Source organism: Nyctereutes procyonoides, unplaced genomic scaffold (assembly GCF_905146905.1).
Source record: "Nyctereutes procyonoides isolate TBG_1078 unplaced genomic scaffold, NYPRO_anot_genome, whole genome shotgun sequence".
Lineage (NCBI taxonomy): Eukaryota > Metazoa > Chordata > Mammalia > Carnivora > Canidae > Nyctereutes > Nyctereutes procyonoides.
In genome coordinates, this window is record NW_026575052.1 from 23,480,227 (window position 1) to 23,495,766 (window position 15,540).

At 34.9% G+C, this 15,540-nt stretch overlaps 1 protein-coding gene across 7 annotated transcripts in view; it reads right to left on the reverse strand.

Annotated features, from left to right (window-relative positions):
* The window catches only part of RPGRIP1L (RPGRIP1 like), a 94,123-nt gene that overhangs the window by 45,188 nt on the left and 33,395 nt on the right, over positions 1-15,540 (reverse strand). For 5 of the 7 annotated variants that reach the window (XM_055332501.1, XM_055332497.1, XM_055332502.1 and 2 more), the window contains 7 exons: positions 15,286-15,425; positions 10,319-10,425; positions 9,963-10,013; positions 9,103-9,282; positions 8,451-8,568; positions 4,194-4,646; positions 872-1,023 (listed from right to left, as the gene is read on the reverse strand). In XM_055332501.1, coding sequence (XP_055188476.1) covers positions 872-1,023; positions 4,194-4,646; positions 8,451-8,568; positions 9,103-9,282; positions 9,963-10,013; positions 10,319-10,425; positions 15,286-15,425 — 1,201 coding nt within the window. The remainder of the gene's footprint in view (positions 1-871; positions 1,024-4,193; positions 4,647-8,450; positions 8,569-9,102; positions 9,283-9,962; positions 10,014-10,318; positions 10,426-15,285; positions 15,426-15,540) is intronic. The other 2 variants (XM_055332500.1, XM_055332498.1) reach the window with 2 other exon arrangements.

Genomic DNA, 15,540 nt, shown 5'->3' on the forward strand with positions numbered 1-15,540 from the left:
GTCAGGTGGATACCCCTGAATCATTACTCATAATTGAGTATAGAGTGGGAAAAATAGGACCACTGGACATAAATCTGGCCCCTGGGGGCCCAGCCACATGGATAGCAGTGACAGTAATCCAAAAGAAAAAAGATAATTATGACTCAAGCAAACATTCCAAAATGTTTCAACTATATTTTATCCCTTTGTTACTCAACTCAAGTGTGTACTTGAAGCTTTCCTCTTGGGATTCTTGTTAAACATGAAAGTCAAGGACCCTATTTAATTTGGCTCACTTTAGTGCTTTCTGCATTCATTGTATTGTGGAATTCTTTTGGAAGTAAGGCCATTATGACTCTAATGAAACACAGGGAAATGCTGCTCTGAGGAACTGCATTTAAACTTCCAATTCACAGTACTGCAATTCTATTTTTTGAAAGTACCATGGGAAGCACAAGGGAGTTCCTTTCTAGTGATGGAACAATTCTGTATCTTGCTTGTGGTGGCAGTTACATGAATATATATACATGATAAAACTGCACAGAACTACTAATGCTACACACGCACATACACACACACAAGTAAAAACATAAAATCTGAGTAAGGTCTATGGTCTAGTTAATAGTATTGTACCAATGTCCATTTCCTGGTTTTGATAATGTAGTATAGTTATGTGAGATGTTACAATTGGGAGAAGCTGGGTGAAGGGTATATAGAACTTCTCTGTACTGCTTTTGTATTTCCTGTAAGTCATAATTATTTTGAAATAAGAAGTTAAAAAGAGTCACTTGATGGCTGTGAAAGAAAATGATTTTGGTTTAAAGCATGACATAAAAAGACATATTATAAAATTTCTGTATCATAAAAATGTCTTAAAGTCCAACCAGCTCACCCATTGCATTTGCTCTGGCCCCTTATGATTTGATGTTATATATCCCAAAGCCTTTGCTCGTTCTCGATAAAGTCGAATTGCTTGATCCATGGGAATCCGTAATCTGAACCAGTATTCCACTATGCCAAAATTTGGGATGTCTCCTTTAGTTCCTTCAAATCAATGCATAACTCACTGTTAAAATTTTATTCTGAGTAAAATAATGTATGACTTGCACAAATGATGTGTGATTGGCAAAGAACAGAGCTGAAGAAAATAAAGTTATTTCTGCAAGTTGAGTTTCATTGTATGTTAAGTATTATTAAAGAGCAATGTCAAATTATGTTTGAGATATTCCAATTCAAACTATTTAAATCCTTCCAAAATATAAAGAAAAAAACCCTAAACACTGTATTACATACTCCACAGATTCTTTTTGATGCTACAGTAGCTTGTTTTTAACAAGTTGTACTCCATGTAGACTGACAGATACAATATAAAATCTCAAAATTTTAAATATAAAATTCCACATTATAATTCAGCTTTCAAGAAATCTTTGGCACCTTCCCACTTCTCTACTGTGCCACAAGTACAGGGACAAATGCCATAGCTATGCCAAATATATTTCAGATGTAATACATGCTTGCATGATGTTTGCCCTTGTACACTCTCACTACTCTTTTCAACTCGGGCAGCTATTCATCTCTCTTCCTCCGTGAAGATTTCCTACAGTTTCTGGGGGACTTAAAAGCTCTCTGCTTCCTTCAAAGAGGGGAAAGATTTGTCCTCTCATTAGGACACTGACTCCTTTCACTTAACTGTCTATTCACCAGCAGATTTCTCCACCCACACTCCAAGTTTCTTGAGGCCAAGGGCTGTGGTTTCCACTGATATATTCCTACCAATGTGACTAGTATACAATGGGTACTCAATATTTGTTGAATAGAGGATATTCTATACTTAAGCTTTCCTGAGCATAGTATATTATTAAAACTATTTTCCCCATTCTCTTCTACTTCATTATTTACTTTCTCACTAATGGATCATCAACAAACATGATTCTATCTACCATCTTTTTTTTAAAAAAGTCCTAAAACCAGAATATTAATGGATACACATAATTTGCTTGTACATGCTTAAAATTTCTTTGGAAGAATTCATAGCTTTGGTGAGGGGGTCCAAGGTAGTTGAGGGACAGAAGTGGGAGAGAGAGATATTTTATGGTATAAGCTTTTACACTTTATGATTTTTGAATCATGTAAATATGTGTTACCCCTGTGATCAATCAATCAATCAATCAAATAAAATCCCTCCCCAGAAGCTAAATCACCCTCTTTTCTTCTTGAAATGGTTTCTTGGCTTGGCCTCTAGGATACTGTTTGCTCTTTAGTTTGCCTTCTAAATCACTGGCCACTCTTTAGTTTCCTTTGCTGGTGTCTCTTCTTCCTAAACTCTACATTGTGCGGTTTTCCAAGGCTCAATCCTTGGCCACTCTCTCTGCATTGTGTACGTTCAGCCTCTATGTGAGATTACAGAGGCCAAAGCCTTAAAACATATTCCATACGGTAATGACTTTCCTTTTCATTTGTTTATCCCTGACCTTTGGGGAGGTGTATCCAATGGCAAGCGTGCCATCTCTATTTGGCTGTCCCAACAAGACAGTCTTAAGTTGTTCAAACAAAATCGATTTTCTTTCTCAGATTTGTTCCTTTCCCAGGCCTAACTCAATAAATGGCTTCCCCATTCTCCTTATCCTGCATGCCAGAAATTCTTGCCCCCTCCATTTTCCTCATTACTCTCCATCTGGTTGATAAGCAAATCTTGAAGTTAATCAAACATCAACTGAAAAAAACTGCTTCTTGTCACTGTTCTCATTACCATTTTAATCTGAGCCATCATCATCTTTCCACAAATTAATGCAAGAGCCTGAAAATGGTCCTAATTTTCCCTTTTGGCCCCGAGAGACTATTCTTCCCCCAGCACCCAGGGTGGTTTTCCTAAAACCTACGTGTGATCATGTCACTCTCTTCCTCAAAACTCTCCAGTGACTTTAATTACTCAGAGAGGGATCCCTGGGTGGCGCAGCGGTTTGGTGCCTGCCTTTGGCCCAGGGCGCGATCCTGGAGACCCGGGATCGAATCCCACATCAGGCTCCCAGTGCATGGAGCCTGCTTCTCCCTCTGCCTGTGTCTCTGCCTCTCTCTCTCTCTCTCTCTCTCTCTCTGTGACTATCATAAATAAAAAAAAAATAAATAAATAAATAAAAAATTTAATTACTCAGAGAAAAAAAAAAATCCATTTGCCTCATCAGGACCTACAAGTTTCTAGAGCATGATCTGGTCCTTCTACTGTTTTTTTTTTTTTTTTTTTTTTTGCTTTTGTTTTTTAAAGTGTACTTTTTTAAAAAAAGCTTTTATTTAAATTCCAGTTAGTTAACATACAGTGTAATATTAATTTCAGGTGTACACTTTGGTGATTCAGCACTTCTATACATCAAGGTGCTCCTTCATCCCCATCACCTATTTCCCCGTCTCCCACCCACCTCCCTGCTGGTAATAGGCAGTTTATTCTCTAGAGTTAAGAGTCTGTTTCTAGGTTTGCCACTCCTCCTCTTTTTTTTTTTTCCTTTGCTCGTTTGTTTCTTAAATTCCACATATGAGTGAAATCATATGGTATTTGCCTTTCTTAGGCTGACTTTGTGTACTCATCCTTCTTTTGCATCACATTTCTGCTTTAACCATTGGCCTTCCTGCTGTTCCTCCAACATGTCATCTTTGTCTCTCTATCTTGGTACTTGCTGTTTCCTCTTCATGAAACATTCTTCCCCTGGACGTCATGGATCTTTACTCAGTTCACCTATCAAGGAAGCTCTTATCTGAATTAGCAACCTTCCATCTTTGTTAGCTTGTTCATTTTTCTTCATCTGATGAGATACAAATTTGTTTTATGGCCTGTCTTCCCCTCTAGAAGATAAGCTCCATGATGGCGGGGGTTCTGTCTTACTTAGCACTGACCACTGTATTTCCAATGTCTAGTGATGGTGATTAACATAAGCTCTTAAACTCGGATAAATGACTACAACTAATATTTAATCAAAAAAGGGTATTATATGGTAAATAAATCTGTGCACTTATAAACTTGTGAAAAATTAATTGCCATTGCACTGACATCATTAATGACATTTAGGATAGTCCAATCAACTGTAGGCAGATTACTTAGAGGACACCGTCCTACCCTCAAGGCATCTTGAATCCATAAGAAAAAACAGTAATGTAGAATACCATATTAATATACAAATCAAATTAGTGATTCAAATATCCAAAGCTTATAAGATTGTACTTACCAACCAAACTTGCTGTGCAAAATATTCGACCACTTTTTTCTAGAATTTCATGGAATCTCAACTGACCTGCTGCAATTGTTTCGTAATCTGTGCTGTAAGCTTGGTGGACCTCAAGAGTGATAGTGTTCTTCTGAATATATTGTAAAAATAAGTCATTAACATGAACGAGATATTGAGAAGTGAAGTTATATTCTGGGTGAAGGCCTTGCACTATGGGAGTTGTCTGTAGCTCAAAATCATAGAAAGCATAGGTACAGAAAGTGATAGGCTCTTTATCTCCAGATGCCTGTAAAACTTCAGAAGAAAAGGTTACTTTGTTGATATGGATTTCAAGTAGGTTTTCGCCTCGTTCTAAGTGAATGGTTTCATCAAATTCATCAACAGAGTCATCTGGTGTGATTTCTGGTTTAAATTTATACTGCTTGGTGCCATAGGCAATATCCTTTAATTGGGCTGCAAGAGAAGACACACAGTTTAGATATTTTTAAATATTGACATATGAAGATACAAACTGGCTTTTGAAGTGGTAGGAAGTCTAAGTGCTTTGGTGAAGAGTCTCAATCTTAAATTCTATGACTACACTGTTTTTCTGTGAGTAATACTGTATTCTATAAAAATTCATCCTTTGTTTTGACATCACTTATTAACAACAACATTATAATGTAAGTTATAATACAGCCTATACCAGGGGAAAGGAAAAAGAAAAAAAAGGCTTTTGAATGAACAGCTGAGGTAAATATTTGGATTCCCCCTATTCCTCTGCTTCTGCTTTATTATATTCTCTCCTTTAAAGTCAATTTCTCTTTCCACTGACTCCTTCCCTTCAGCTTATGGAAATATATACTTTTCTACTTTGGGGGTGATGGATATGTTTACTGTCTTGATTGTGGTGATGGTTTCACAGTGTATCCATGGGCCCAAACTCCTCAAACTGTATGCCTTAAATATATGCAGTTTAAAGTATGTTAATTATACTTCTATAAAGCTGCTTTTTAAACAGATATATCTCTTTCTAGATACACATTTTATCCCCATGTTACATCTAAATTTATGGAAAAAGTAAAATACTTTTTCGTATCTACAACTCCTCATCTAACAGACACTTTTCAACTTCCTGCAAAAAAGTATCTGCCTTACTTTTCTCATGAAACTGCTCCAGGAAAGGTTATCATTAACGAATTAATTGCTAGATGGAACAGACTTAGGTTCTTGTGTCACTTTATATTTCTTTGCTTCCTCGACAATGATGGTCACTTTCCCTTTTATGAACCCCTATCCTACCTTGGTTTCCATGTCATCGTCTGCCCTGCTTCTCCTTCTACCTCTCTTGTTCTTTTCTAAGGGTTTCTCTTTTTCTCATAGTTTGCTGGGGGTCCTGTTTTTATCCTCTTAGCCCTCATATTCTCATGGATGATCTCCATCTTTTGTGACTTCTGCTACTAGCAATATGAAAAGACTCTCCTCTTTCTATTTTTAATTCAGATCTATTTCCTGAATTCCAGACCCATACATCTCATGGTTTGCTGGGCCCTCTGCCTATGAGCGACCCAGCTACAGCAAACTATTTATCCAAAATAGAATATAGCTACTGTAGAGTATTCTCTTCCAGTTATTTCTGTACTCTGAATCTCAAGCACCAGTGTTACCATTCAACCAGTTGCCTAAACTTGTTGCCACAGAATTGTTCTAGTTTTTCTTTCTTTTTACTGTCCCAACCTTCATAGGGTCACTACTATTCAACATTGTCTCTTTAATCTTTCCAAGTTTGTCCCTGTCCATTCTCTGTCTACTAATGCCATCTTACCTACATTCCCAGTGTTTGCTACTCAGATTATTATGGAACCCAAAGTGCTTCCTTCCTTCAAATCTTATTCACCCTTTCTAATAACTACAGCATAATCTCCAAAATACAATTCTGGGTATATTACTACCTACTTTAAAAATTGTTTAGTGGTTTTTTTAGGTTATTAAGTCTCAAACTCTTCAGGGGCCGGCTTCATGATTTGGCTCTTTCCAGCCTCACCTGGAGAGATTTTCCTTCCTTTACTAATCATGAGTTCCAACTACAGGGGTATGCGTGCAGATTTGCAAATGAAAAGCACTGCATCCTCTACTGTCTGGAATGCCTTTCACTGCTTTTACTTAGTGGCGAATTCTGTCATCTTTAAAGATTTCAAACCTACTTTACGGAGTCCTCTCTGAATCTTCAGGTTTAAATAGGCATTCTCTCCTTAGTGTTTCCTTGTTATGTTCTGCATTTTCCTAGCTTCACACTCTTCATGGTCAAGTATAACTGTCCATTTATGTGCTCCATCTTTTTTGAAAAAAAATATTTTATTTATTTATTCAAGACAGCAGAGCAGGAGCAGGGGGAGGAGCAGAGGGAGAGGGAGAAGCAGATTCCTTGCTGAGCCTGAAGTCCAGGGGTGGGGCGGAATGGGGAAGGGAGGACACACATGACAATGCAGGGTGACCCCATGACCTTATAAGATCACAACTCAGCCAAAGTCAGACGCTTAATGGACTGAGCCACCTAGGTGCCCCTGTCCTATGTGCTCCATTTTATCTAAGTTCCTTAAGGGTGGTACCTGAGCTTTTTTTCCTATTTGGATCCTCCCTGCCTAGCACTTTGCTCAGGAGGCATTAAGAACCTGAGCATGTTTAAGGAATGAATAAATGAATTTAAGGGACAGATGAATTATATTGGTGAAGATTTAGTAACACTAATAGGAATGAAAATCCCAAACTATGTGACTTCCTTGTTATTTAGGAAAATTCTATTAAGCAAATTTTTATTGAGTACTACTTGAAATAAAAGGTAAATACTGCTCTTTTGGAAAACTCTGTTCAGGCAGATAAAGATATTTATTGAACCTTTCTACTTAGAGCCATGGTTCTCAAAGTGTAGTCTGGGAACCCCGAGGGTTCCTGCAACTGCTTTGAAGGTTAGTGAGGTCAAAACTATTTCTAAAATACTACTGACATGTCACTTGCCTTTTTCGTTCTTATTCTTTCACAAGTTAAATGTTTAATGGAGTTCCCCAGGCTACATATTGTGTGATATCATAACAGATTGAATGCAGAAGCAGGTCTAAAAACCCAGCTGTTTTCTATTGAGGTATACACCAAAAAGTTTGCAAAAACGTCAAACAATTAAAAAAAAGGTAAAACAATTTAAAACAATGTCACTCTTCTCACTATTTTTTGGTATGGAAAATACAGCTTTTAAAAAATAAATACTGTAACTTATGTTAACATATAACAGGTTTATTAATTTCGCATGACATAAAATAAATATTTTCAAATTTCTCTTTTAATTCTTAATATGATAAATATAACCCATATAAGCAAGGAGGCCTTTGGGATCCTCAGTAATTTTTAAGAGTGTAAAATTACTGCTGGCATCAATCATTTGAATTAAACATTGTATGTCAGGGGACTTGAAAGACAAAGTACTTAGCATCATAGAGTTTATATTGCAGTCACAGGGAATATGCAAAACTCCAATGGTAAAGAACACTTACGTAATATAATCCCCACAAATATTTTTTGAGTACATAGGAGGAAAAATGGTTAGTACTGACATAGTATTTTTCAAAGTATAGCCCTGCACCTCTATCTGAATTGCTCGGAGTAATTTCCAAATATCATGGACCCCCAGATCTCTAGGGCTAGGGCCTAGGAAGCTACATTTGAAACAAATTCCTCATGTGATTTTCATACTTGTTAAAGTCTGGAAACCACTGCAAGGACATTTCAAGTAGATGAATGATCAGAGCCAGCTTCTTGGCACAGGCGTGCATTGCAATTGGGTAGAGTTCAAAGCAGGGTAAAAAGGGTATATGTTGGGCATAAAGGAGGCTCAGGTGGAGCAAAGGTACCATATGGTAGGACTGAGAAAGGTGAATCTGACAAAGAGCAACCGCACTTGTTTGGATGAGATACATAGCTTGTTTAGAAGAGAAATTAGAAACAGGGTCTACAAAGTTAGGTCTACAATGTCACAAAGTACTTTGAAACCTTGCCTACAGCACTGAATCTGGAAAGCAACAGAAAATTACTAAAAATTCTTGAGTAGGAAAGAAGCAGATAAAAACCAATCTTTCTGATAAAACTCCATAAATTCTGAGAATTTATTAATTACAGCTATGAATCAGAAAAATATAGAGCAAAAAGAAATCGTGAGTGTAGATTTGGATGACATTTTCAACTATTGTAAAATCCATTCATCTAGGTACTGTGGACAAAGAACTGTACCTTCTAGTTTCTGGATGCGTGCAGCTCTGGTATCAAGAAGATGAACATATTGTTCCACTTTGAGTTCATAATCTTGCTGCAAATTTTCCATCTTCTGGGTCACTGCTTCAACTTCCATCTAAAAAATAAGAGATAACAAGTTTCAATACTTAGGATTAGTTCCATTTTCATTTTTTAAAGCAATATGACTCAAGCATTTCCTTGATCCTGGGGCTATCAGGAACTGTAAACCATGGTTTTCTGACCTCTAATAGCTTATAGCTTAGAAAATTGTGCTTGGCGATGTCCATAAATCAGAAGTAAAATTAACAAAACCCCAGATGCCTTTTCATGGAGGTGATTTTCCTGTTTGTTAAAGGCTAAAATAACATGTGGTTGTGTAGGATAACTGCAATCCATTTACAGAAAGTGCTAGTACCAGCAAAGGTGAATTCATTGCTGCTATTTCTTCTCTAAAACCAGGACTTTAAAAAAATTATTTGTTTTTAAGCTATTTACTCCAAGAACCTAGTTACAAGGTCAAATTCCAGGCATGTGGGTAATGCACGATAAGAGATTATGACAGATGATAATACATAATACTACTTTGGAAAGTAAATCACCAGGAGAGTATCATAGAAGCCTATTCTCCCGACTTAGTGCAGCACATTACCTGATAATCTTTATTAATTTTATGTTGCATAATTAGCATGTTTCGTGTCTTTTCAAGTTCTTGTACTGTTTCTGCGTGAGTTGCTTGTAGCTCTTTCATGGAGCGTTCTAGATCTTTGTTAATTTTATTGTCTACTTTCTCTAAGAAGGAAAGGTCTCCATTTTTTTGTGATTTTTCAGCCTAAAACAAAAACATGTTTTATTATTGAAATAAGAGTTTCTAAAATGTAATCATGTGAATTAATATAGATATAGCAAGGAACAAATCATTAATTGAAAACAGATATATTTCCATTTTCCATCAGGAATTAAAAAATCCTGATACAGAGAATATATTTGGATAGACATTTGGAACAATTACAGAGAATTCAAAAAACAGTTTATTACTTCATGACATAAAGAAGAATCATGTACATTTCTATTTCTTCAATTGATTAAAAGCTACACTGTGTTGATCTAAAGGGAAAATGTATTTTCTCATGTCTTCTTATAAATAACAGAATATCCTAGACCTGAAAAATATCTTCTGGTAATATTTATAATTCAATATTTTATTTAAGATAATAGGGTATATACCAAGATCTCTTAGGACAGAAAATTACTGATTAGTTTTATAGCGAGGTGTATAAAAGTGAAATGTTTGTTACAGTTGGAGAAGGTGCTTTAAATAAGAGTTTTTGAGGTCTATTTTAATGTAATTTTGATGTCATTATGAAATATGTATATGCTATAACTAAATGTCACCTGACCACTTTCCTGAATAATTCATTCTCTGAGTATAAGGGTTACAGACAAGGGTCATCATTATGCTGAAACAGTTATATGTAGACATGAAATTCATGGTGAAGTTCAGAAAGTTACCTTTATAAGTAGGAGAGCTTCACTCAATTCATCAGCATTAATATCACTATCCTGCAAAAGATAGAGTAAGTAAAAGCTCACAATGAGATATTAATGGAAAGTACAAGAGACATTCCAACTATGCAGATTATCCTCATGGAACATAAGCTGCCTGATACCATGAATTAAGAAACTAAGTACACGAGACATTCCAACTATTCAGAATCTCCTCCTGAAATGTAAGCTGCCTAATAACCATGAATTAAGAAATTAAGTAATATATTTGAAGTCTTTTGCTTTGTACTACAGTTTCCTCCAAGCATAAAATACTGAGATAAAAATTTGGAGTTTATTTCCAAAGTAAGAAAATAGTTCACCTGGTTGTAAAACTTCATGCGGTGTTTGAGGTCATCAAGTTGTTGCTTTTGTTCCAGATACTGTAACTGTAGTTCTCTGTTTTCTTGAGTGAGTTTCTCATTTTGGTCTTAGAAATAAAGTTGACACAATTAGAAAGGTAAGAGAACATGAGGCATAAGAACGTATTTAAAATTGATATAATTCCTGATACGTATTGCTCTGGTCAGAGGAAATTGTGCTAGCACCTAGACAAAGGCAGTGAGGGAATGAGGAACAAATGAATGCTATCATGTGTCTACCATATGATCCAGTTGCTTATCAAAAACTGAAGACTTAAGTTCACAGTATTAATATAAGGAAATTGTGGCCTCTGGGACTTCAAAGGAACATTCTATCTAAAATACCTAAGAAAATATGTTTCTAAATCTATGATTTTTACTTACTTATTAAGGGTCCTGAAAGGCATGCAAAAAAAATTTTGTCTTTTAGTGTCTTAATTGACTTCCTTAAGTTTTCTTTTCCCAATTTAGCATAAAGTCTTTTTATTAAAACAACATTAATTTCTCTGGTAATACTAAACCCATCATTTTAATCAACCACATTTTGAACAAATCTGTTAAGATAGGAGAAATGTATTCTCAGCTAGTGCATGGTAGCATCAATAATAATTCATGTGTGCTCTTTATTCATTGAGTTTGTACTGTTAATTAGTAGGACATGGACTCAAGCTGTCGTTAAGGACTATAGATAGGTTATGTCTGCCCAGGCACTCACTTGCCTGGACTCACAAGTAGGAGTACAGGGTAGAGCTACAAAAGGTGGTAAATTCATAAAGAGACTAATTTTTCATTCCCTGCATTAAACATATGTTTAACTTAAAGAAAAAAAAGAGTTAGCTAACAAATCTATTCTTTAGTCTCATGTTCTTCAGCGTACTCCTCAACAGAGTTCACTGTGGGGGGTCAAGTATCCTTTCTGGCTCCCCGTAGACTAACTCCAAACCATGTCATCCAAAGTGTCTCCTAATCTCATCCTATTTTCAAAGATTTGTGTTTATCAAAAGTCCTCAATTCAAGTTGTACATTTTTGTTTCCTTTTCTTAAAAAAACAAGCCAACACATTTGTCAAGAATTCTTTACATGAATACACAAATACATTTCTGACTTTTAAAATGCTTTGTGTTCCCAAGCTATAAATATTACATGTAAGTGAAAATCATAAATTACACAATTAAGAAGAAAGGGACTAAATTTGGATTATTTTTGATGTCACATATTTCCTGACAAACTAAAAAGGAAAAAAAAATGTGACTCTAGGGTATGCAGAGACATTTTAATAACAAATATATAAACATTTTTATCTTATCGATGAAAGGTTAAAAGGTTATACTCAAGTATAAGTTGCTAATACTAAGTGACCTAAATGAGACAATTTCCAAATGTGAACAATACTTGGTAATTTTGAAGACAAATACTTGTCTTTAAACTAAAAATTAGGATTAATTATAAACATGAATTTGTAGAGGAGATAAACATCTTTTTCAGTTACAGAATAGAGTAAGAGTGTGGAATGCTTTCTTTTATGTTGATTAGGTTAAAAAACCTAGATGGGAATGGTTAGGTAACAGAAAGAAGGTTAAGTACAGTAAGAAAAATGTAAAACCAAAGGTCTTGAGGCTGATATAATTTCCTTCTCTGGCCTGCAAGAAGTGCTATGGGTTGTGAGGTTGAGGTAAAGGGGAAAGGACATGATCACTTCATCCAAACTATATTTTGATTACTAGTTTTATGTTCTAGTTTTTCTATTCTCTCAATATTTCAGAGCAGGGTCCTGAGAATGATATGCTAGTAGGTAAAAATAAACTTATTCAAATGTTTCTTCCTTTGTTGATTTCTGTTTCCACAACAATGTCCCCATTTCCCCTCATATTTTTAAAAGTAGGATGTTATTAGTGGGAAAGTGTCTTATTAGTGGGAAAAGACATTACTGGATACTAGTACCTTTCTTTCTACTAAATTTTATGTAGGATTATCCACAATATTTCCCTTTCTCAAACTGTTTACTGGGGATATAACTCCTGGGTCTTTAAAAAGCACGGAGATGCTATAGTTCAAAGAAGAGATAGACTTGCTGAATTATAATATGAAAAATCAAAGCATCCTGTACAAGATGAAAAATAACCTCCTTACCTTATGATTTGACAAAAAGCAGGTTAAGCTAAACAGTATTTTATTCAAATGAGATAACATTTTACTCTTTTAAAATTATGTTCTTCAAGCACACCATTAATAAGCAGAGTGCAGAGAACAATTCAACTAAACAATTTTCAGAGCTCCTTTGTGCTAATATCTTCAGCTGTGATCAATATAACCATATGCATTATGCTGAATTATGCATTTCAGCTAAAGATAGAAAGGAACTTTCAAAAGCAGGGCCTTTAAACACATGCAGTTAATTTAAGCATTAACCAAATGCAAACTGCATTTACATATCCTTCCCCCACATATTCACACAATCTGAAACTAATTTGTACCTTGAATAAAGAGGTGAGTATTCTCTAAAAATAATTTGCCAGTTAGATGAATGATTCTAAGAACCCAGGGAAACATCTTCTGGCAAAGAACACTTGATACATGAAAAGGTAAATGTGTGAAGAGACTTCAAAGTAAAATGAAACAATTTAAAAATCTGTAATACAAAAAGGAACTTTCTAATATTAAAAGATTTCCTTATATAGACAATTTCAATTTTTTTTTGTTTAGTATTTCCCTGGGGGAAAAATGATTCAAGGCTGTAATATTTTTCTTATAATCTATTGTAACATTTTCACAAAAAAACCCCAAACTTAAATCATTAGATCTATACATTTCAGGAGGTCAAGCAAAATAAATAACAGTTGTACTAAAAAGAAAGATTCAGTTCTAGCAATTTTTCTTAAGGAAACAACTGAATAAATGTGTAAATATTTGTGTAGAAAGATGTTTATGATACTTAAAAAAAAAAAACTAAAGCTATTTAAAAATTCATCCACAGAAGACTTAATCTTTGGTACATCTTCACATGGAAAACTATGACAACTTAATAAATGGTGATGATGATGTGGATTTATATTTATACTCAAGGAACGATTTCATAATATAGTAAATAAAAAAGCAGCACATTATAAGACTATCTGTGCATACAGAAACAACTCTGGAAGGATATACATAAAAATATTAATAATGATTATCTTGTGGGTTGTGTGATTGAGTGACTTTTAGAATTTTTTTTGTTTGCTTACTGAACTTTTTTTAGTGGTATACATGACATAAAAAGTAAAAAAAAAGAGGAATGTATTAATGGTGGATTAAAATGACTTAGCAACTTCAGTTTTAATAATTTAAAAGAACCTTTGGAATTAATTCAGCAATAGATAGTTTTTTAAAAAAAAGACCACCAAGATTCTATCCCCTTAAGAGTTTCTTTCTAGAGACCAATTGAGATGCTTAGAGATAAAGAATTTTGGAGTTATTATTTGGGGATATATAGAAAGCACAGAAATAAGGCAGGTCTTGTTTTTTTTTTCCTTCTCATTTCTCTTCCATTAAGAATGGAGAGTTTATATTTGTTGTTGGCAAAAAGAGAGGGAATATAGAGTGATTCTGCTTCCTTCAGTCAGCAAGGATTTACTGAGCAACTACTAAACAAAAGCACTCTGTTAAGTACGACATAAAAATCAGGAAATATGTATCTTTGACATCAAAACTTTTAAGTGCCCACCCAGTCACAAATCATGCCACTATTTTATTCTACTCACAATATTTCCAAGAAAAATTCATAATTTTTCACGAAATTCAGTCACTTGGTAAATAAATATTGCAAATGTGTCTTTCACTGAAATTAAGACTACATTGATTATAAGTGTTCTGATTTCATATTTCTTAAAATATTAAAAAAGGTCAGACCATAATTTTAAAATGTCATCATTTATAAGATGTATACCAATTTCAGAGATGTCAAATGAGAAAAAATATCTCTTATAGTTAATAAAATATGGCATTGTTATCTAAATCAATAGAGTGCTAAGTAGAAATGTATTTTTCAACTAAGCCTGCATTAAACTTTGAAAAGCTCTCATGCAACACAATTGCAAATGTTTAAAAGAAGCAACGTTATCACATCACTTGGTTTATGTAGTAGATGAGCAACAGATACAACATTTGACGCAAATAATTCAATTCCTCTGTTGTGCATTTGTGAGTATAATCTAGTAAGTCAGACATCTACTCTAATTATAATTATTTTGTTTCCATGAGATGAGAAGGGTGAGATCTGTGACTTGCATACAAAACTTATTAATGATTATTATTTTAGCAGGGATATCTTGACAAGTCTTCCTGGTATTTAAGTTCACTGTCATAGGGTAGATATAGATATCTCATTATCAGAGATCTTCCCTGTTCGACGTATCAAAACTAGCAAGCACTTCTGCTACCCTATCATCTTACCCCGCTTTTTTATTCCCACTGCACTTGCTACCACCTGACACGTTGCATATTTAATTATTTTCAGTTTCTCCCTATTGAATTTATGTTGCATGAGGGCAACGCCTCTGTTTGGTTCATTGCTGTATCCCCCTGAACTTTGAACACTGCCTAACATATCCTGGTAGCTCAGTAAATGCTCATTGACTGCTGAATACAGAAAGGCTCGACATTTAGGAAACAAAACAAAACAAAAAACGAAAGACAACCTGAATAAAAACTATCACTGATGAGGAAAACAAACAAACTCCTTTGGCATATAAGCTAGGTTGAGTAAATGGAAATTTCGAGTGACCAATAAACTCACGAACATGGATGGCCATTAATACAAGATATGTCCCCCATATGTAGCACGGTGCCTGGCAAAACAGTAGGCGCCACAATCAGTGCTGACTGAGTCAGTGAATAACAATGAGTAACACAGATGTCTGAAATGAATAAGTCAGTAGTCGTTTTATATGTACCTCTTTCGTTTTTGAATCTGTCAAGGATTTCAGTTTTGTCTGTTAGGTCAGATTTTAAGGCAGTCTCGAGTTGAGCGATCTGTACTTTCAGCTGCTGTTCCTTTAACTTCCATTGCTCTTCGTGGGCAGCACTGAAGGCACTGCAAAAACACACGTGACATGCAAGGAGAGCCTGGAAATCGGCTTTAACCGAAAATACCAAAGAGAAAAGCTTTTAGTGGCACAGAGACCACTGTCATCATGTCTTAGGAATTA